Below are 23,914 nucleotides of genomic sequence, written 5' to 3'. Positions count from 1 at the left end.
TCAAGCAGGTGAATGTTGTCAGGTTGTATAATATTGGTTTAATGGAGACTTAATGTTGACTGAATGATAACTTACCTGCAATGCCGTCAATAAATGAAACATCAGTAAAAACAAACAGAGACACTGTTTTAATTTGAAGCCGCAGCGTCACACTAAAGGACACTAACTGCCACCTCAGTGACTACAGGTAAAGTCTCCACAAGTTTGTAGTTCCAGGATCAAAAACGCACAAATTGCTGCAATACAAATACAGTAAATCACACAACTCTAGATGAGGCTTCTGATTGCAACGTTTCTATATTGTTTTGATGAATCCAAATAAGAAAAGAACCACAACAGTGACATTTCTATAGATGGAATCTGCTTTTAATGGCTATATATGCTGACATTCATTTACTTTTCAATCACTCCCGTTTCGACTACACTCATAATTGGACATTAGACAAACAGAAAGTGAAGACTACACCACTGGTCACCGGGTGGATCGTGACCTGACGTGATGCTGACGGTTTGAAGGCGTCTATTGCTGAGAGAACAAACACACACAGTTCAACAAAATGCACCTTTTCCCTGATATGTGCATCTGCTCGCAGATAACAAAAGGTAAGGCACAACATGTTCACTTCACTCCTTTTCTTATATTAAAAAAAAAACAGAATAAAAAAACTCTAGAAACTAGTAAAACAAAAGGAGTGAGAACATTCAACTGTGTGTGAGTTTGTGTGTTTACTGGCACCGTTCCAAAGTCGTCACAACTCTACACTGAACTCTCAGCAGGTCTCAATGATCCACATGTTCTACAGTACCACAACACTTCAATGATGATCAAGTACAGCTTAGGACAATTCTTAAAATCTCTTTATGTCATTAGATTCTGTGTGTGTGTGTGTGTGTGTGTGTGTGTGTGTGTGTGTGTGTGTGTGTGTGTGTGTGTGTGTGTGTGTGTGTGTGTGTGTCTGTGTGTGTGTGTGTGTCTGTGTGTGTCTGTGTGTGTGTGTGTGTGTGTGTGTGTCTGTTCCGGGGATTGACAGCGAGGTGACACTGAGCCTCCATCACAGGTTCGGTGCTATCCAGTTCAGGAATTTCATTGCAAGCTCAAATCCTAAGAAACAAGCCTGAAAGCAAAAGATCAAGAAACAAAACTGTTTAGTTTGTGTAAATTAGTGATGAAATAAGTCACTGCTTTGGTTTTCTGTGATAAAACATTCAATATTAAAAGTCATTTTATCACAGCAGATCTTATTTTGTAAACATGTTTATTTTCTCTAATGGTAGAGTTTGCTTAAAGTTTGATCAGTTTCACTCTGTGGAAATTTTCCTACTATATATATCAAATATATATCAATGGCAAAACAAAGTCTTTAAAATAATTGATATGAGTTGTACAGTAAGAGTTGGACATTTTGTGGGGAACAATTGTTTCCTTTCCTGATGAGATACAAGAGAACACTGACACTCATCAGGTGAGCAGACATTTTACTTATCATGGACTAGGAAATATTTTGTCACAACCTCCTGTAAAACTACAAACTGTCCCAGTTTTTACTATTTTACAGATTAACCTGAAGAGGTATAATGTGTTGATTTGAAACAAGCCATGCTAGTTGTCTCCGGGTGTTTTATTTTTTTTCTTTCTACTTGTTATAAAATAGCACATCAGGAAGAATAATAAAAGTCATATCAGCTTGTGTGGAAAAAGAAAACATGCAGAAATTGTTGTGATAGGAGAGAAGAAAAATGCATCTTAATCTTTCAGTGAATTAAATGACTGTACTCTAAGCTTTGGATTTTTTTAGTTTTAAAAATCTAAGCCTTATTTTATGCATTTTGAATGTTCCTTTAAAACATATTAAACCTGCAGTCAGACTTTTTGTCTCCCCCTTCTGGCAGTGACAGTAATTCACATAAACACTGTTGCCACAAGTTTATTTTTTAGACTCTTTCCTCTGAACCATATTTTGTTTAGTTTTTTCATCTGGAGCTTCAGAAACTTTTCTTGAACTCCTCCAAGGTTTTCCTAGTAAGTGTAGCCTCTGTCTCTAGACTTAAAACTCCAATATACTGAGAAACACAGAGACATTAACCTGCTGCTGAGTCGTTCAACGAGGGTTTGAATGTAACAAAACTTCCTTTATATGGAAAAGTGCTGCAATTCTTCACATCAAATATCACATCTACAAGACACAATCATGACTAAATCTTCTTCTTTGCGCTTTAACTTTTCAAATGAAACACTGCTACGTGTCCAAATCTACCATCCAGCTCATTCAGTGTTACAGAGGGCTGCAACTGGTCATTATTTTCATTGAAGATTAAACTATATTATTAGATTATTATTTCAATTAGTCAAGGAGTTGTTCAGCCTATAAAATGTAAGAAAATGTTGAAAAATATTCATCAGTGTTTCAGTTTACTGTCAGAGAGGAGTAAAAAATAAATTAGAATTGATGAAGCTGGAATCAGAGAATTTACCTTTTTTCCTTAAAAAAAAAAAAAAAAAATCACTTCAACCAGTTAATTGATTCTCAGATTTGTTGGTGACTGATTTTATAGTTGACAATTAATCTGTCAGTAATTGCAGGCCTATTAGAAAGCTGAATAATAAGTGAATCGCACTCACTGCGTTTGCAGGAAAAGCTCTAAGCATGACGGCGTTGAAGCCTTTATACAGGGAGCCCACGCCCTCCTCCCTGATCAGCTCCCGCAGAACGTCCCGGAAACCGTTGGGGTATTTTCCCTCAGGAGCTGAGAGGAAAGATGCAACATTAAGACGCATTTTTACATGACAAACCTGCCTGGGAAAGAAAAGTGGATCTTTAACATGAAGAAAAGACAAGAGCAGAAAGTCAAAAGCAGCAGAACTTTGTTTTATTCTTGGAAATGTTTCTCTTGGCTAATGTGAGCACCTGGAACCTTTAATTTCTCAAGTTGCTATCGACTAGTGTACCGTATTTTTCTACTGGTGCAACATTATTTAGTATGCATTATACATTATCTACCATTCCATATGTGTTTTACTACTATACTGTCCTCTTGAATACGTTTTTGTGGATTCTCATAGTGTCTTGTGTGAAAGAAGAAGCTTTTTTTCTAATTTTGTTGTGCATTTGTATCATGACAATAAAAGCTTTCTTTGCTATTCCATTAGCACTTCTAGACATCCCAGCACATGGATGATAGAAAATCTTTATAGATACTAAACGACAAACTTCCCACTGCCTATTTCAGTATCCTTTGTTGAGGTATGTAAACTTTATTAGTGCACAGAATTTAACTGAGAGCCATTAAAAGAAAAAAAACATACACAAATACAGGAAAACCAGCCCCCTGTAAAGTAGCAGAATTAGAAAAACTACATGGTCATGATATTTAACTCCTAAACCAGACAGGGTGAGGACTCAACCACTGTAACACTGGACATACAGAGAACAGACACTGGTCATAAAATGAAATTCAACACGTTTTGTGTAAAAACAAACCTGTTTGGAAACGAGACTTGAGTACGTCGGGTGGAATTGCGACGGCCCAGTTAAAGATTCCAGCCATTCCTCCAGCGAACAGCACACTGGGAACACTGAGTTCGTTGTGGCTGTGGGCAAAAGACAACAGTCGTGCTGCTGAGACGCCTTTTTATAACAGACGGCTGTAAATACTGCAAGCAAGAACAAACATTCACCTTTTTCCTGCTGGGGTGAGGAGGTTCTTTAACCACTCGTAAGACGTGAAGTACATCCCGCTGGCTGGAACATCTGAGTTACAAAACCAACAAAAAATTCAGTGAGCTGAACTGTAACATACAAGTGACTTATTGTCTTTGAAGCACCTGATAAAAGTAAGCGAGCTCCATTAAGCTGCACACTGGGGATTAATAAACCTGCAGTAACATGTAACATAGTTGTGATCGAGTTTCCTACAACTTTGGTGAACTCCTCAAGGACAGTTTCAGTCGACAATTGTCTTTTTTTAATTCTTCTTCCAAACCCACAGACTACATACAGTCAAAACCCTGCATCGACTTTACCCATGATGCCTTTCAACTGTTAACAGTTTTTGGTGTGTTGTGTTGCAGCAGCCGATGTAGCTACAATTCTACAGTTTCATTTAGCAGATGCTTCTATCCAAAGCGACGTACATCTGAGAGTAGATAAGTAGCCTCAAGCTTGTAGCCTCAAGCAGAGCAGAGGATCTATATGAGATCCGACAAGCTTGTTTCTTTCTTTCTCCACAACAAAGGCCTGTAAATTTCCCCACTGCGGGATCAATAAAGGTTTAATCTATCTTAATATGCTAAGCGCTGTGAGAGGACATATGATGTCAATTTGCGCTATATAAATAAAACTGAATTGAATTCATGAAATATCACACTGGAAAAACTTCATGCAATTTTATCACATACAGAACCCTTCAAAAGTATATTACCAGTAGAGGAAAACTGATTTTTTTTTTTTTTAATTCTATGCAAATAACTGTAGACTGATTCTTTCAGTACCGTTAACATATATGTGGAAGTCACTGTATAAATATAAATGCATATATTACATACACAGACATTTATACACTATTTTCCTAGAAACGGCACAAAATAAAAACTTTTAATGCTTTTCTTTGTCTTCTCCTTTTTGTCCAATGGTGGCAAAAATATCAGTTGCATTCTACTGTTTGTGATACTTTTGGAGGACAGTGTATGCAGCAAAACTCTCCCAGAACTATAAACAGACTCTGTCGTGTTGAATTGGTGGAGTTTGTCTTTAAAGGTAAGAGTAGAATGGATTTGTGACATGAGGACACAAAGTTGACAAAAATGTGCCAAGCGAAGGCAGTGTATTAACAGTGTAAGATTTAAAATACATAAAAAAAAACAAGGTTGGATGAGGATGCAAATACGTTAAACATGTTTGTTCAAGCAAACGGTTCGATGAGTAAGACTGAATGTAAACAGAAACTTTGTGTGATTAGAAGAAACCTCCAGAGGGCAGCTTTAAGAGCTTAAGGAGTTTTTCCCCCCAATGTGTTTTTGTTATTTGATCTACTCATTACAAATGTTCTGAACAAAATGAACACATTCTAACGGATATGAAAGATATGAAAGATATGAAAGAAATGAAAAGAAGCACCTCTCATGAGGGTGAGAGCTGTGCCTTTGTAGATCCCTCTGATCCCAGCCTGTCTGTACAGCTGTTTGACACAGTCCATCGGTCCTGCATACTTCACCTCTCCTGTGGTTGCCTGAATCTACAAGCACACGCACACACACATCCCATATGCACTTTATTTTACACCAGGTCTCATTAAATACCACATATCTGCTGTTATTTGTAAGAAAAACTATGTGTATTAAGGAGTGGAAAATGGATTTTTTTTAACTGTCTGGTTAGATTCCACAAAATGTGCAGCCAAATCACTGAAATAAAAATAACTAAAATGTTAACTGCAAAAAAAAGGCTAAAACTGTAAACAGCGTCTACATCAGAAATCTGTATTTTTATTTAATGCTAATTTATTCTTGCTCATTGTGTGCAATACTGCACTTTTGCTGTTTTGAATGTCACTGTATTCTACCATTTTCTAACTCATTTATTCTGGTAAATTTGCTGCCAGTTTTTCTCATATATATATATATATATATATATATATATATATATATATATATATATATATATATATATATATATATATATATATATATATATATATATATATATTTATTTTTACAATGTACTGCAATTTCAGGATGTAGAGTCAAATGACTAGATCCTGGATATCTGCACACAGTAACCTCTGACCTGCAGGAGACATTTGATTCGCTCTCCAGGAGCCATGATAGCCGTGGTGAAGACACCAGACAACATCCCAGCAGCAAACAGCTGTGGATACCTGCAGGAGATGAGGGAAAGAGGCTGACGCACAGACAAGCTATGATGATCGATGATCGCTACGTTGAAGGTGCACTACGACCCCCTACGACAGAGCAATCACCTACGTAAGGATATCATCAGGAGTTCTCTGTTGTAGCTTCTTGCCCAGCCCGAACCCAAAGAAACAGACGGCAAACATTGGTGTAACTCCGATTATTGGTGCTGCCATTCCTTTGTAGAGTCCTTTCACTCCCTGTAAAGGAAGAACACGAGGAAGAAAAGATCAGGGGGAGGAAGGAAAGAAACTCAGTGTATCTCAAAGTGTACAGCGACGTCACCTCTTTGGCTAAAGTCTTTTTAAAACAGTCGATGGTTCCGGTGTACAGGAGGCTCTCTCCTGGTTTGGGTTTGGGTTGAGTCTGTAAACGCACCTGAAAGAAAAAGAGGATGCAGTCTGTTCAGTTTCGTCCGACACACCAATTAACAACAGAAAAGTAACTGCTGTCCTGTAACTATGTAGTTACACTATGAATGAATTACTTTTAACAATTTGGTGCACAGTGTCCTGATCTCAACATCAGCTCCAGTCACATCTATAAATATCACAAATCATCTTGCTGATATTGTGGCTGAAGAAGACCGGAGGCTGATGTAGCAGCCTTCACAGTGATTTGATGATGTTTATCCGGTGCAGGACAACACATTTAGATGTAGCTGTTCATCAAATAACTTTCTAATTACATTTCTAGTAAAGGTTTGTCATTTTTCCTCCTTTTTACCCTGTTTCTATCACCACAGTCTAAATAATTTTGCACAGTGTTGTGATGTTTTGTTGTACCTCTTTCGTAAAAAAAATTTAAATACATTCAGATATTTTTATGTGTTGTTTTGCAGTTCCTATGACTGCTTGCTGCTGGTCTTTTGTATAAATGATAAGAGATTTAATATCTTTGGGTTTTGTGGTGCTGTTTCTATCACCACATGAATCGATAGGAGAGGCTTTAGAAAGTTATGTCGAGAATTTCTCAGTATTTTCTGGCATTTTGTGGACTGAATTACTAATCCAGAAAATAACATACAGATTAACAATGAAAATGATCAGTTGATCCAGACATTAGTGGGATGTAATCAGTTTGTGTCTATAAATACACATGTCCTGTATCGTGTTTAACATTTGGCAGCTGAACTCCTGACAGGAATGAAATGTACGATGCAGTTCTGGCAAACAAACATATCAAACTGAAATTCAGAACAGAAACACAACTTTCAAATGAATGCTAATGTTCCTGCTGGGTGTGTATGTAGTAACATTTATGTCAATCTTGTGTTTACAGCTTGCTTTTCGGGCCTTCCTTACACACCAAACTGAATTAGAGGCGAGCACGACGCTTACAAACAGGTTAAAAATTAACTTGTCGACCCACGGACTATAAGGAGTGGAGTCCTGAAATTACCTCAGACATGTTTTGAATAACAAATTCTCAGTATTAGTTTAGCAACACTGTACCTGCAGTAAGCTGATAGTGAGATCAGATATTTTATATTTTAATATAGTTTGTTTAATTAGTTTGTCTCTATTCAGGAGCACCGCATTAACAACTGTAGGTGTAATGAAGTGAAAACCTTCCTGCATTCAGGTGAAGTCTGTTCCTGAGCAGGAGGCCGTAGCAGCAGCTGACTCATGCATCAGGCTGAATGTGGGTCAAAGGGCTGCAGATCTCAGAGCTGTGCAGAAACACCAACTAAACACTATGATACTGCTGCTCACAGCTGACTCCAGGCCCCCTTCATCAGACACATGCATGTTGCTGTGGCTCTGCTGTTTGTTGGTTCACCTAATGGTCTGAGTGACTGTAACACACTGAGACACACAACGTGCATGAATTACTTTAATGGTGTCCAGCGGGTGTCCAGTGAAGACGAGACAAATTCCTCCGAAGCCTCCAGCGAAGAAGTTCTTCAGCGGGCTGATCGGCTGCGGCTGTTTGGACATTTTGACTTTCAGCTATGCAGGAAGAAAAAAACAAAACACGAGAGCAGCGAGTTAAAGAACTTGAGAGAGAAAAAACTGAGACACGGGGGGGAAATCCAGAAAAGCAGAACTAACATCTCACCTGTACTGCTCTTCCTCAGGGAGATATGTTGTTGTTCTGCTGTCAGTCCGCTCTGCTGGACCTTTGCCCCACTTATTCACCCGGACCGCTCTCGCTGCAACACAGCTACACTCCGGTACGTCTCTGTTTGAGGTCCGTGTGGAAACTTTTAAGTTAGTTTGAACGAAATGTACCCAAAAATATTTCTTTCTTTCTTTTTCTTCTCAGTTTACTATTATAGAGGATAAGAAGAATGAGAAAAGCCACATTTAAGAAGCTGAAATCAGAAAATGTCAACTTTTTCTTCTTTAAAAATGTACTCAAACTGAATAATGAATAATGAAAATAGTTGGTGGTTAATTGAAAAGTTGATTAAGTGATTCATCATTGCAGCTTTATTTTCAACAGTGTTTTGTTTGTCTGCCCAGATGGTCCGTGTACGGATCTGGTAATTGGATTTTCCGTTCTGAAACGGTTATTAAAAAACAAAAAATGAGTGATTATTTGATTTTTGTTTTAAAATACAAACATTAAAATTGAAATACAAGACGTTTTTCTTTTTCATCATCAAAAAGGGATATACGAAATTTTAAAAATGCTTTGATTTTCATTTTATATTTAGAAGAACAAAAACATAAAATCAGTGAGAGATAGAAACGAAAAAAGGTCCGTTTTTTCATTTTCTGAGACTGGAAGTGATCATCAGCAAGAGTGGAGCCAAACGACAAGAAGATTCTAAGAGGGCGGAGCCAGAGAGCAGTGGTTGGTCAGACTGACTGAGAGCCAGAGAACAGCGATTGGTCAGACCATAGATATGTATAGAAGACAGCGCGCTAGCGTATCTAGTCTTTGTATATCTATGGTCGGCAGTTCTGGTAGCATCTCTGGCTGCTGTTGACCTTGTTTTTGGTAGTGATGGTGAAATCGAAGCTTCGTGAAGCAATGAACTACTTTGACACAACTGCATCAAGAACGACACTCTGCTTCGAAGCATTTGACACAACCAGAAGAGCAACACCTGCTGGCTCTGTGTCAGAACTGCATCTAAGTGGAAAAAACTGAAAAAGCCTCAGGACTGCTTTTCTCACACTGCTTTGTACTTGCATTGTGGCAATATAAATGGAGTGTAAACCAGGGAGTGCATGGTTTCAGTCTGTTTCTTTTGTGGATGACTACCTCTCCAGCTTTGGAGAAGATCCACTCACATGGCACAGATGTTGCTGGCATGTGGAGATATTTTTTGGCCATCCTGAAGAGGTTTGGATACAGTTTGACGTGATGCCCAGTAGGTGAACGGGTCTTCTCCTCTGGAGAGGTAGGGCTCAGATAGACACCTTGCACTCTCACAACTCACAACACACTCTTTCAACCACTCAAACTACTCTCTATGTACCTATCTATAACCTATTCTACTATATGTCTAGTGTGTTTCTATGAATGAATGAATGTGTGTTGTGTATGTGTGAATCTATGTGTATGTATCTATGAGTGTTTAGTGTATGAAATGTAACTAAATCTATCTAAACTTAGTTCTACCTAAATGTGTTCTCTCTCTGACTTCTTTCCAAATGGCAAATGTAATAGCTTAATCTCCTCTCAAAAACCCACAGTTTGAGGAGTGAATCAGACCCTTTTAAGACCTGCACAGATTGAAAGGTCCAACCCCTTCATAATTCCCGCGAAGCACCGCCATATACAGTCTATGAGCACCGCAACACACGCTGTGACGTAAGGAGGCCTCGCTCTCGGTAGTCACGTGATTGTTGGGCATACCGAAGCAGGGATCTAAACGCTGTCTCGGAACACTTCCGCTTCAAACGCTCGGCCCTGTGTCGAGCGAAGTGGCTCGAGCGTAGCATCACTAGTTTTTGGAGTAAAACACGGTAAGAAGATAAATACTTCTAACCCGTAACGTTGTTTTGTTGTACGTTAAGTCAGCGACTTGTGAAGAGTTGTGTTTTGTCGTGTTTGAGCAGTTGGTCCGGACGCGTTAGCTAGCTAAGCGGCTAAGTTAGCTAGCGGGCTAATCAGCACAGGTGGCTAACTTACCGCTGAACACGTTAGTTGCTGCTGCAGCTGTCCGTCATTATTAGAATGACATTCTCAACCTGTATTTCTCTGCTGTGTATTTTAGCTTTTGAAAAAGTTATTTTAATTTAAGGTTAACTGAAATCTGTTGAGCTGCACTGAAGTTTAACATTCATCTGGTTTGAATTAAACCGCACTTAACATTGCGCAACATTACCTCTCTGAATCTCCATAATTTCATTAAATTCCTTCTCTCTTCCACTGCTCAAGTTCAATCCAGTATATAAAATGACATTAATAGTGACTAAACTAACAACCAGCCATTGTATTTATTTATTATTGCATGTATTTGTAGTAAAACATGAGTTGAAACATCCTACTTTTGAATCTAGAACTGCACAAGCCGTTCATTTTCAGTCACCTGACGAGTTAAACTCCCCTTTTTATGTGAGGTTGAAGCAGAAAGTCTGAGTTAACAAAGAAAGTTCTTTATAATTTGCGATACCTGTTATCTCTGACTGAGGCTTTAGCTTTTGTTGAGCTGATTTACATGTAGAAACTTTGTTCAGGAAAATTTCTCAGTAGCTCAGAGGACAGGCTGCTTTTTACACAACCTTGTAAGAGAATGTCTGTCAATGCTTTCAGCAGAATTTAGAAACAACACTTCCTAAACAGATATTTTGAGGCTGTGGGGTTGAACGTTTGAGAGTCTCTCAGTGTGTTTGTTTGTGGTCTTTCTGTTTCTAGGTGGAAGCTGAATTAGTGAGGATGACTCCTGCTCCTGTCATCTCTAAGCTCCTCACACATCTTTACCTGCACATGAGGAAAATCACTCCTGTAGAATGCAGGTATGTTTGTCATTATTATAAAAAGATGTTGCCTGGCTGACCTGTCAGAAACCCATTATACAGAGTCAGCCAAAATAATGTTTACACACATCAGGAAAAGAAAAACTTGCATAAATATTTCAATACCAAATTTATTCAGACATCACGAGATTAATAAAAGTTATCTTTGGCCTCTACAATTACAAGAGGTGCTCAAAGTGGTGGCCACTGGCTTCCAGACATTTCTGATGTGTTGTTGACGTCACTTTCTGATGCTCCATTCATGAGGGTAGCGCCATCTGTTGGGAAAACATCGTACAACAGGACACAGAGTTATGATTTGATCAAACTTAGAAAGAGGTATCTATATGTGCAGAAGTACTTATACAAATGAAATATTTAATAAGTTTTTCTTTTCCTGATGTGTGTACATTATTTTGGCTGACTCTGAACTTAATGAGAACAAAACTGTCATTTAATTGTTGCTCTGAAAGCTTCTTTAGTGAAAACCAGCTGGTGTTCTGCTTTGAAACAAACTGCTGTTGAGGTCTGTGTTTTTAGGTTTAACCCCACAGTTTCTGAATGAACTGATAGTTGTTTTTTTTTCTTGATCAATGTGGACGTTATAATTGATGGTAACATTTACTGATCATATAATCAGCATGACAATATAACAGTATAACATTATGACCACCTGACTAATGCTGTGTTGGTCCCTTTATGCTGCTAAAACTCCTCTGACCCAGTGGTTCATCAGAACCTCTGGGGATGTCCTGTGGATTCTGTGGATCCTGTGGGTTGCAGGGTGGGTCCTACCTAGACCAGGCTGATCCTGGACCATCCCACAGATGCTCCATCAGATCTGGATGTGGGGAGTGTGGAACCCAGGTGAACAGCTTAGCTCTGTCGTGTTCCTCGGACCACTCCTGAATAGTTTTAGTTTGCCCTGCTGAGGGTGGCAGCTGGCATCAAGGACTGCTGTTGCCATGGGGACTAGGGGGTTGTTTGTCCTGCAGTGTTTAAGTGGTGGTACATGTCAAACATCCACATGAACGTCAAGGTTTCCCAGCAGAACGTTGCCTTAGAACAAGATGATGGATGTTGTTCTCTTCAGCTGTCAGTGGTCAGAATGTTGTGGCTGATCAGTGGATCTGTCTGCCTTTACTCTGACATCCAGAGTTATACAAAAGTGTAGTATGTGTGCAGTGCAGAAGACATTTACTTTATTGTCTGCAGTTTTAGTGGTCCCATCACAGAAAATCATATCCATATACAGATTTTTATTAATTCCAGGTCTGGTTCAGTAAAGATTATAATAATAATTACATCAGATAATTCTTGGTCGCAGTTGGAATTTTGCAGCCTGAGAGATGGTTGAGAAGGTTTGCAGTTCTTGTTTTAGCAAAATATGTTATAATAGAAGATCTTTATTGTCATTGTACATGAAATTATCTGCAAACCAGCGAAGTGTATCAGTCTGAGGTATCTAAAAATAAATAAGTAAAGAAAAATGCTTCTAAAGCCAATAATAAACAGAATGTTTTGAGGGAATATTCTAAAAAGGAAAGAAAAGCTCCATTCTCACTCCTCTCAGGATAAACTGTCATTAAAATTGACTTTAAATTTAGCTTCAACATGAGATAAAAACATTTACTTTCATTACTGATGTTGTCAAGTTTTAATAAAGTTCATGCTACTTTTATAAAATGATGAAAGTGAATAAATTGTATTTCTGTGATCTGTGTTTGATTTCTGTCTTTTCTCCTGTCATCCAGATGTTCAGAGGGAGATGATGCCACATCTGGTCCAGCTGATGGAAGGTCTTGAAGTTCTCTGACTGGCCTCGACTGAAGATGGTCGTCTCACTGGATTTAAGGTTCAGATGCTCAGTAACAAACTCCACCAATGAGCCAACAGGGAAGCTTTAAGTTTATTAAATGTTGCTATGAAGGTATCGCTGTTTTTCTTTGTGAATGCAATGTGCTCCAACTGAAACTTGAATTAGAAGTAAATCCTTCCATTTGAAAGGATTTAGTTGCATTAATAACCTCATAACATTCTAATTTTTATTCTAGTCTTGGTTGAAAATAGAATCTCTGCATTGATTCAGGTAAAAACTGAACTTCACAGGATGTTGGAGCAAAACAACCAGATGAAAACTGTGATGGTGTTGGATTGTCAGACCGTAATGTTGCAGCTCAAAGCAGCTTTTCTATCTCAGTTCATTCTGACATTAAGCTATGAATCAACACAGCAGATGGTGATCCATGCTGTGGAAGTCTCACATCTCCTGATTTAATGGAGCTGCTTTGCACTTTTTACACTGTTTATTCACCAACACTTTATTTAATAAAAGTCCCATCTAGTTTTTATGAGGAATGTGATGTTTTAATTTCTCTGTGAATAACTGCAGTCTAATGTAACAGCTGGAGTTGTAACATCTGTCCTGATATTGATCATGAAGTATTGATCAGAATACTTATGGTTAGCAGTCATTCCTGAAGTTTTACATTAAAATCTTTACTTGTGTTGTGAACTTTGGTAAGAAGCAGAAACATTAGCGTTGCCATGGATATATGAGTGTTAAATTCTGTCCATGTTTCATTTTGGGAAATTCAGTCCAGTTCCAGAATGTGGAGGAATTTAGTCTCAATCACAGACAACAAATATTATCTGAAAGTCGGGTTATTGTTGTTTATCAGCACAATACAAAAAGATTCATGTTAGACATATTCCAGTTAAGATTCTAGAATATTATGATTTATGTAAATTTACCTCAATAATATGAATGTTCAGGTTAAGATTGTGCAGTGATATTTATTATGTAAGTTTAGCTGATTAAAGTTTATGACTCTGCACTAAAATATTATTTAAATTGACATCATTATTATAATATTTAGGGTCAGACCCTACAGTATTGAGATTAAGAAATCAAATATTCTATAAAATGTAAATACACTGAACTCAATTGGATATATTTAAGTGAGACTCTACAATATTATTTGACACAAATCTATCTAAATCTAAATTTCAATCATTTTTACTCCAAACATTTATTGGACTGATTGAAATATTAAAATCACTCCTTTCTAATCCTCTGCTGTACGTTCAAACCTGAGGCCTTAAATAGAAACACACAAGTATCTGATTGAAGGAACTTCTGCAGAGTCCTGGTTCCAGAACATGATGATAGAATTATAGACAAACTTTAACAAAAGCTGCCTGAGAGTTTACAGGTTTTTATGTTGGATTTCTTCAGTAATTTAATGAGCGTTATCAGCAAAAATCAAGTATTCATTTGATGAACTTCATTTCCTAAAACATCCAGAATTGGAGCTCATATCTTTGGCAGCTGTAAAGTTTCTGCTCCTTCAAAGTTCACAACACAATGAATGAATTCCTAAAATACTCAATGCTGGAGAGTGTTTGTGATGCTGAAGCAGTGACCAGTTTTTCTGTTTCTTCTCTGGAGATGCACAATGAGGGACGTCTGCAGAGACTGAGAAAGAGTCTCACCACATCCTGACATGAGGAAAAAGACTTTATTGAAGACTACAATAAGAAAAACTATCAGACAGCAGACGGCTGCATTCAAGGTGAGCTCTGAACATCTGATCTGGAACAGGAATTCAATAACGGCAGCATGAGCTTCATTTCAGTCTGTAGCTGCTGAATTCATGGATGAATCATCTGGCACTAGAGAAGAAGACCATCAAACATCCACGTCAGCTGATGGAGGTCCAAGAGTCTCACTGAACAACCAACCTACAGAGTGAAGACCTCGAATCTGATTGGACGGCCTCCTATTCAGCCACGTGTGAACAAATGCCTCTAAGTTGATTTGTTTTCTAGAATAAATCTAGTTTGAGTCCTAATTTATGCCTGAGTGTTTGCTTCTTTACACCGCTGTTAACAGTTTAGGCTGTTAGATTGTTCCAGATAAGACAAGTACAAGATTCTTCAGAGCCGTTCTACCATGAGCCTGACAGGAAGAACTCCAACAGCTACTGAATGTTCCTGTGGTCCCCTCAAGGCTACAGGAGGAGTCCTACGAGGACGAGCCGGTCCACCTGATGGCGGCCAGTCGCTGCGGTTCGAAGCCAACACCGACTACGTGGACTTCTACTGGACCACATGGAGGCCTTCAAACCAGACCAACAAGTTCAACGACTCCCCGACTCGTGGGTCTGAGGACGTCACCGAGCCTCGGTCCAGCCGGCCGCCTGTCTGTGGGTGTTTGAGTGCTGAGAGGTTTGTGGATGCATGTGAACGTGTCTGTGTTGAAACAGCAGCTTTTGACTCACTAACGCCGTGAAAAACGAAGCGCTCCTTTATTTGTGACTTCCACTAAAAAAACTGAAGAAAATAAGTTTGCCAGGGTTCTGACTGATAACAGATTATTAAATAATGAAAATAATCGTTAAAATATTCCTTTAAACAATCCTTTTAGGTCTACATTTCCTTTACACTGACTTCTTGGTATATGTACAAGTATTTTGGGTGGAATATACCATTAAGCCTAATGTTCAAGGGTTTTTCTGGGGATATACCATTAAACCAACCTTTTAGGTAAATGTTCCAGGATGTTGGGTAGAATATACCATCAGATCAACCTTTTAGGTCTACATTGGAAGATTTTAGAGTAGAATATTACTCCAAACCATCCTCTAGGTCTACATTTAAGGTGGAATACTCCTTTACACCAAGATTTTTTGGTCTAGGATTTTGGATGGAATACTTGGTTAAACCAACATTTTAGGTGCATGGCCAAGGATTTTTGGTGGAATGTTCCTTTAAGGTGGATGCATGAGTACCTTGTAGGTGGAATACTTCCTGAAACCAACCTTTTAGGTCAACATTCAAAGATTTAAGGTGAAATATTCCTTTAAATCAACCAAAATTTCATGTTTTGATCATTATCAAGTGAGAAACCTCAATCCAGACTCCTCATAATGACGTTTGAGATTTATGCTGCTGTTATTTGTTTAGTCCAGACTATATGACAGAAATCCACAACTGTAATTTTATTTCAGGACTCGGTTATTAAATGTCAAAACAATCCATGTGACTCTAAAAACTCAACAGCTGTACAAACTCTAGGATTAAAATCTCCACAAGGATCCAAAAGAAGTTGGACTTCTACATGAGAGCTTTAATTATTCTTCATCTACTTCCTAAAAAGTTTGGTCAATAAAAACACAAAAACTAATATTTTCAGCTGAACTAAAGACAGACTTTGTGATTTTTCTGCTCATGTTGTGTTGTTGTAAACTTACTCTTTCAAATAAGTACCCGCCTAACCCCCTGGAAACCAGCGTTTGTCCTGTTTTTGTGTTGCTCCTCGGCGACCGTAGACAGCCGGGTCGTAATGTTTTTTGAGCAACACACCATACTATGACGTTTTTACAATGATGGTTCTACTATGGAACCAGTTTGACATGTTCAGGCGTTCTTTGTGTGAAAACTCAGAGATTTCAGGTATCAGAAGGTGGTTTTCAACTTTCTTTGTTAACTTTCTGCCTCAACTTGAAACTAAATTTCCTTCACTAACCCAGCCCTCTGGACTTCCAGTAAGCTGTGTTCCTATTGGCTGTCCAGGTGGCTGCTCAGGTGTTATCAGGAACACCTGAGCAGCTCAGTGTCTTCCTGCTTTATTTGGCTGCAGTGAAACATTTCTTCTGCTTCTCTTTACAACTGAACCGGGTTTGGTTCCGTTGCTTTAGTTTGTTCTTTAGGCGTTGGCTTGCAGCTTCCAGCAGTAAAATAGACTTTAATGTGTTTCTTGGTGTGTTTTAGGGCTTTGTACTGGATAGTTGTCTTGGTAAATGTGGATCTTTAGCCACAGTTAGCACATGGTGCTAATGTGTGCAGTGATTAGTGGATTTGGTACAGCTGAGTTGTGTCTTTATCTTGGCTGTAGTGAGTCTTTAGAGGTTTTTGGTCAGACACATTCTGTATTCTTGTTTGAGAACTAACGCTGGTCGTCCAGAAGGTAAGAGTTCCTGTCCTGATTCTCTGTTTAAAGAGGTTCTCTGGTAGGCTGCAGGAGACTTTAGCATTTGGGTTGTGCTAGTTTGGTTTTTGTACGGTTTCATTTGGACGACTATCTTGAGGCCCCTCCATGTGGTTTAGTGAGGTTTTCTGCAACAGTTCTACAAAGCAACCTGCAGCAGAAGAGACTTTGAGAGTTTTTAGGAAGTTCTGGAGACCAGACTTTAGAGCAGCAGAAACATTTGTCAGCTGTTTGAGCAGGAGAAGGTGAGCTTCAGAGTAGAAATGAGACGGAAACCTTCTTGACCCGTGTGGTGAGGTCCTGTACTGAGAGTTTGAGCAGGTTGTGAAGAGTCTGTAGTTCTTTGGTCTGAAAGCACAAGAAGAGTCGACTCATTAAAGGAGAAAACGGGAGATATTGTTGGTTCTTCTGTCACTCTGCAGTTTCCTTGGACTGAATATCAAGTTTATATTTTAAATGATTTCCCATGTGAGCCCAAGAAGACTTCAATAAACTCCATCCATCCCCTGGACACAACATATTTTATTGCCATGTAAAATCTTTTTTTTAAAAATATGTTTTTGAGTTTTAATCATAGTTTTAGCATAGTTTTTTCTCTTTGCTTGTTTAGTTTTGTCATCTCTGTGAAAGGTGCTAAACAAATAAAGTTGAATTGATAAACTGAATAATTGACTAACTCATAATTGTGACAACAGAAGTATTTTCATATTGATTTAAGAGTTTGTTTCATTTTTAAGGTTGGGATTAAAATCTTGACAGAAAAAAAATTAAAGAAATAAACTACATAAAAAAGCAATTAAATCAAAGGAAAAAAACATTTAATACAATAAAACTTTTAAAAATACAATTAAATATCAAATACAGTTAAATTATATTAAACAGACAAAATATTTAATTAGATAATTAAACAGAAGATACAAAACATGTAATTATGAAATTAAACAAAATTTATTAAACAAAATATTAAACATTAAAGATGAAATATTTTAGATAATTAAACATTTTAAAAATACAATTAAACAAGAAGAATATTAAACCTTTAAAAAGACAAAACATTTAATTAAAAAAATAAATGTTTAATTAGAAAATGAAATCTTAAAGACAATAGAACTTTAAATAGGAATTAAACAGAAAATACAATGAAGCATTGAAAAAGAAAATTAAACATTAAAAGGTAGTAAAACATTTAAAAAGAAAAACCTTAAAGATTTAATCGAAAAATTAAACATTGGGAAAGAAAAGGAAATTTTTCAAACAAGCCGATAAAACATTTGAAAAAACAATTAAATATTAAAAAGACAAAATATTTGGAAATCAAATCAGACATTAGAAAAGAATAAAAGGTGAGAAAAGAGCAAAACTAAACATTTAAGAAGAATCAAACTAAAGAAAACATTTGAAAAGACACCAGTTAAACTTTAGAAGATCAAATTAAACAGAAGAGACAATAAAACGATCAAACAGAGCAAAAACAGATAAAGGTATTCAAGCGTTTTCTAGTCTGAAACGAAAACATCAAGTTGTTTCTTCAAACATTTCCTCTTTCTATGTTCTTGGTTTGATTGTGGACAGATTTACTAAGAACTCATTTCAGAAAACTGTTTTCCAGATAAAGTCTACTAGTAGTTGAAGGCATCGATCAAACTAACATTACCTTCTGATCTCCAGAAACTTTACTGTTCAGTGAAGAGAATCAAAGTTTGTTGAGGATTTCTAAAAAACCCACAGGTGAAGGTCTGAGAAGAACTCAGATGGACGGTCTAAATGTGAAATCAAGACTGATGGTCACAAGTTTTAAGGCTTCTGTTAACCAGAAAGTTCAAACTAACAGAGAAGTACTGAGAAACTTTTAAGATTTCAGTCCTCAGACTGTCTAAAGGTTCAAACTAACAGAGAAGTACTGAGAAACTTTTAAAACTTCAGCCCTCAGACTGTGTGAAGGTTCAAACTAACAGAGAACTACTCAGGAACTTAGAAGATATCAGCCCTCAGACTGTCTGAAGGTTCAAACTAACAGAGAACTACTCAGGAACTTCGAAGATATCAGTCCTTGGACTGTCTGAAGGTTCAAACTAACAGAGAACTACTGTGGGACTTAGAAAATTTCAGCCCTCAGACTGTGTGAAAGCTCAGGTCCTGAGGACTTGGGAGGTGTGGAGGCTTGGAAAGTCTTGGAACTGAGGGTTCAACCCTCCAGCACAAAGGCTAAAGTCCAACCTCCTGAGAAAAACGGTCGAGACGAGACTCGAGTTAAAAAAAAACTCGAAAATGACAAAAAATAGATGATAAATGCGCAAAAAAAAGAAGAATTAGTATCTGAGCGAGTAGCTCAGGGGGATAAGAAGAGGACTACCAAGCGGAAGGTCGCAGGTTCAAGTCCGCCACTGGCAGTTTTCTTTCTTTGTCTTTGTCAGGATTTTGAGAAAATTTAAGAACTGTCTGGTCTTGAACCAGCGACCTGCAGCTCCACAGGCAAATCCTTAACTCACTGAGCTACAGATCAGATACAAAGAAATAAATTCGTCGTCCCTTTGACATCGTAGTTCCTCAAGTGACCACACAGGCGGAGCCAAGGCGGAGTCTGGGTGGAGTCAGGGCGGAGAGTAGGCGGGGAAGTGGGTGGCGGCCTCCCCCCTCTACTCCCCCACTTCCCCCCACCACCCACCACACCTTCCCCCGCCTGACGATTTCTTCGAGTCTCCACGGGTTTTCCCAAGTTTCTGGAGTTTCCACCAGGTCGGAGGCAGAACAAGTTGTCATGAAGAGGTGTTGAAGTCGGCCAGGATGGACTGACTTTTTACAGCGACTAGAAGGAAGATGACTAGAAGAGCAGGTCTTTAACCACCATCCATAAAATCCAAGGAGTCGCTCCAGAGAAATGAAGGGAGGCCAACTTTTATCAACCTCCATCCACATGTTCAACTTGATATCTTTACTTTGACATTTTTAGCACCACTAACCTTTAGTATCACACTTTATTATCATTTATTAGGACTTTAATGGAATCCACCAGCAGATTTAGTTTTTCTTGTCAAACTTTATTCTTGTCGTCGTGGGACTGCAGTATTTAAAACTCTTCCTTCTATTTGACCTCATGTTTATTAGTTTTAGTGGAGCAAGTTATTTTAATTGTCCATTAGTCTCTTAAAAACCAAATAATAAATTGGATTAGTCAAGAGCTTTAAATTTCTTACTTTGTCATCATTTAAATATGACAAAAAAATATAAAAACAAAGCGTCTTGAGACAATTTGACCTGTAATTGGTGTTATATAAATAAAATTGAATTAAAATTGGATGTATCTTGTGATGATGGAGTAATTCAGCCATATATGTTGGAAAACACATTTTCTTTGTCCATTAATCTGTTGATTGTTTTCTTCAGTAATTCATTTCTTGTGTTGGTTTATAAAATGTCAAACCCAAATATATTCAGTTTACTGTCATAAAAACCAAAAAGATTTACATTCATGATGCAGGAATCAGGCAGTTTTTCACTTTTTATCTTAGTTTAGTCAGAAAGGTAGTTGATAATGTGTGAATTGTTGCAGCTTGTGAGCCATAAAAGGTTTTAATCTTTGGGGCAGAGTGTCAAAAACATTTAGAAACCAACATCAACAAAACACTCAACAAGGATTTGATCATTAAAGGGAAATCCAACTTTTGCATGACAATGTCTAATTAAAGGACATTTATTTCCAACGTAAATGTGTGATATTCATCCTCTGGAGCTTTCTCTTCACATCGTCTTCCACCTGGACTGGTTTGGTCGGAAGCATGTGCAACAAACATTTGAATAACTGCACTTTAACATCAATGAATGACACTGAAGTTTAATCTCTACATAAATGAGACTGAGTCTGGATGTGCTGCTCTTTCATTAACTCCTAAGTTAAGGGAAAGTTAAAACAAAAGAAGGCAGTTCAGATAAGATGTGAGAATGAGCTTATTTTGAACAAACATCTCAGACTTTCTGAGCTTCAGCAAATGTAGCAAGAGATTTTAACAACAAGCAACTCAAGAGATCCGAAGTTGGAGAGAGTTAGCTTTAGCTGAGCCAAAGAACATGTGGGACGCTAACCTAGCAAACATTTCAGACTTTTCTCTGTGAATTCTGAGAAATAATTTCCTATTTAATGACAGAGCTACACATCTGAACTCAGTCTCATTAAAACAGACTCTAATTCAGTGTCATCCATCCATATTAAAGTGCAGTTACCCAAAATGTTTGTTGCATGAGCTCCAACAAAACCTGTCCAGGTAGAAGGCCACTTTGACAAACAGGAAGTGCACGATTCCAAGCAGATTTATAAAAGGGGGAACCGGACTGTACTAAGTGTGGTCGAGTATAGAGGGGTGTTCTGTGGGTTTTTAAGGCTGATAATGATTATTAGTGAGACATTTGGAGTCGATATTCATTTGGATATTCATTTGCAGTAAATGAAAGTATTTAAAATCTTGGAGTTAAACTTACAAGAACACAAACTTTAACAGAAATCTTTGTTGATACGTTTTTGTTTTGTTTACAGATGTTAAGTTAAAGGAGTTTTATTCGTGACGTGTAACCAATCAAATCACTCCAGAAGACAGAGCGACCACAGGTAGATAAAGGTTCAGAGCCAAAGTAGCACCATTTTAAAATGTATTTATTACCGTAAATCGGTAAAAAATAAAATACTGATAATCAGTAAATCAATCAGCCCACAATTACTACAATTCTACAATGTATGTCTCTTTCCTTTGACTTGTTATTTGTACAATATACGATGTATATGATGGCGTTTCTTTCATACCAAAGGCTATACTATGATGTTTTCTAAGAGACATACGATGCTACTCTGGTTGTTCTGGCCCTGGGCTGCTGCACTCCTCCTCTGTTGTTTTCTGGATTGTACTCAGCTGCATGCCTTCGTCCACCCGGCCTCCGTTGACTCGTCCCACCTGCCGTCTCTGGAGCTGAAGCTGGATTGGAACAGACCAAAGTACAGTCCAATCACGATGCCAGCTGCCTCTCAAAAGGCTCCTTCATCTGGCAGGTGGCGGCACTTCTTTCTGAGGGGAAGCTCAGCTGGCCCGGCAGAACTTTGGAGATGTGTTCCAGTGGTTGGTGGATGTGTGGGGAGATAGAGAGGGACCTTTGAATTGTTCAGAAAGGAAAACAGGGAACTCATTGGTAGTTTTAGTTTAGGATGCTACTGCGGTGTGTTTTTGGGTTTTAATAGGTGAACAGGAAGAGTTTTTTTCGTATTGATTATCTTTTACTTTGTTCCTGGTTGGGATGCCCATCAATGTCAACATGAAGTTCACTTTTAGTTCTGTTTATTTATTTTTATTTTACTAACACCCATTTGCTTTTAACCCCCTCACATGTTGTGTTGTTGTAAACTTACTCTTTCAAATAAATACTCGTCTAACCCTCTGGAAACCAGCGTTTGGACTGTTTTTGTGTTGCTCCTCACCTACTTCAGACAGCTGGGACATAACAACGTTTTGTGGACTAAAGGCTTTTCTATGACATTTTTAGAGCGACATGCTATACTATGACGTTTTTAGAGCGACATGCTATACTATGACGTTTTTAGAGCAACATGCTATACTATCACGTTTTTAGAGCGACATGCTATACTGACGTTTTCAGAGCGACATGCTATACTATGACGTTTGTTGGACCAAAGGCTATACTATGACGTTTTTTTGAGCGACATGCTATACTATGACATTTTTAAAGCGACATGCTATACTATGACGTTTTTAGACCAAAGGCTATAGTATGACGTTTTTAGAGTGACATGCTATACTATGACAATTTTAGAGTGACATGCTATACTATAATGTTTTTAGAGCGACATGCTATACCATGATGTATGTTGGACCAAAGGCTGTCCTATGACAATTTTAGAGCGACATGCTATACTATGACGTTTTTTGGACCAAAGACCATACTATGGCGTTTTTAGAGCGACATGCTATACTATGATGTTTGTCGGGCGACATGCTATACTATAGGCTTTTTAAATTGACATATTACTATGACTTTTTTGTTTAAGTTTTTTTTGTCGTTTTTTAGCAACATATTTTAAGAATTTGAACAGTTTTAAAAATTACTATACTTTTACTTGTGCAATGAAATATTATTCTATGGCATATTTTAGATGACATATTATTCTCTGATGTTTTCTTGAATAACATATAGGGCTGCCACAAACGACGCGTCGACGAATCGCCTGAGCACGATACGTCATCAAAAGCGGAAGTGACCGCGCAATGCAACAGAAATCACCGTCCGAGTGGAGCGCGGAACACGCATGGACATCCGCGCTGTATCGTGCATATATAGTACATGCATATATTATATATGCACAATACAGCGTGGACATCCGCGTTTACGATACAGCGCGGACATCCGCGCCGCATCGTGCATATACTATATATGCACGATACAGCGCGGATGTCCATGCGTGTTCCGCGCTCCACTCGGACGGTGATTTCTGTTGCATTGCGCGCTCACTTCCGCTTTTGATGACGTATCGTGCTCAGGCGATTCGTCGACGCGTCGTTTGTGGCAGCCCTAATAACATACTATTTTGACAATATACTGCACTATGACATTTTTTGAACCACATATCATACATGACAATTTTAGGCAACATTCTATCATTTTGCACTTTTTTAACCACATAATCTATGGGGCTTTTTTTTGCCGACATGCTATACTCTGAACTACAGGCCATACTATGTTATTCTTGAAAAGTATACTATACTTTGACATTTTCTGAACTACATCCTATACTATGGCGTTATACACAGAGTGCTTTGGTTACATGTTGATTTTAATCTAGATTTTTTTCTGTTTTGTTTTTTGACGGGATTACCACAGACCTGACCGTGAACACCGTTGACACCCACCTGAGGGAGATGCTGCCTAAGATCTCAAGGCTGCTTGGTCGTGGTCTTTCTGGTCCTGCTCCAGAACGCCTTCATCAACTACGTCTTCTTTTGGAGAGGCCCTCAGATGCTGCAATCTCTGACCTTAAGGAGGAACTGCTACTTTCACTCTGTAACGAGACGGCGGTTATTTTAAAGACCCAGCTCCTGGCGG

The 23,914-nt window shown here is 38.1% G+C and overlaps 1 protein-coding gene across 1 annotated transcript; it reads right to left on the bottom strand.

Annotated features, from left to right (window-relative positions):
• Positions 1 to 872: 872 nt before the first annotated feature.
• On the bottom strand, positions 873 to 7,994 carry slc25a20 (solute carrier family 25 member 20). Its single transcript, XM_023281005.3, has 10 exons — positions 7,970 to 7,994; positions 7,744 to 7,860; positions 6,194 to 6,286; positions 5,981 to 6,108; positions 5,784 to 5,874; positions 5,115 to 5,232; positions 3,677 to 3,749; positions 3,480 to 3,589; positions 2,621 to 2,745; positions 873 to 1,115 (listed from the first exon to the last, which is right to left on the bottom strand). Exons 2-10 carry the CDS (start codon positions 7,846 to 7,848, stop codon positions 1,053 to 1,055), a joined length of 906 nt encoding a protein of 301 aa, XP_023136773.2. The 5' UTR covers positions 7,849 to 7,860; positions 7,970 to 7,994; the 3' UTR covers positions 873 to 1,052.
• Between the last annotated feature and the right edge of the window lie 15,920 nt (positions 7,995 to 23,914).

The sequence above is a fragment of the Amphiprion ocellaris genome, chromosome 5 (assembly GCF_022539595.1).
Source record: "Amphiprion ocellaris isolate individual 3 ecotype Okinawa chromosome 5, ASM2253959v1, whole genome shotgun sequence".
NCBI lineage: Eukaryota > Metazoa > Chordata > Actinopteri > Pomacentridae > Amphiprion > Amphiprion ocellaris.
The sequence above is the reverse complement of the archived record's forward strand: the minus strand, read 5'-3'. Positions and strand labels throughout refer to the sequence as shown.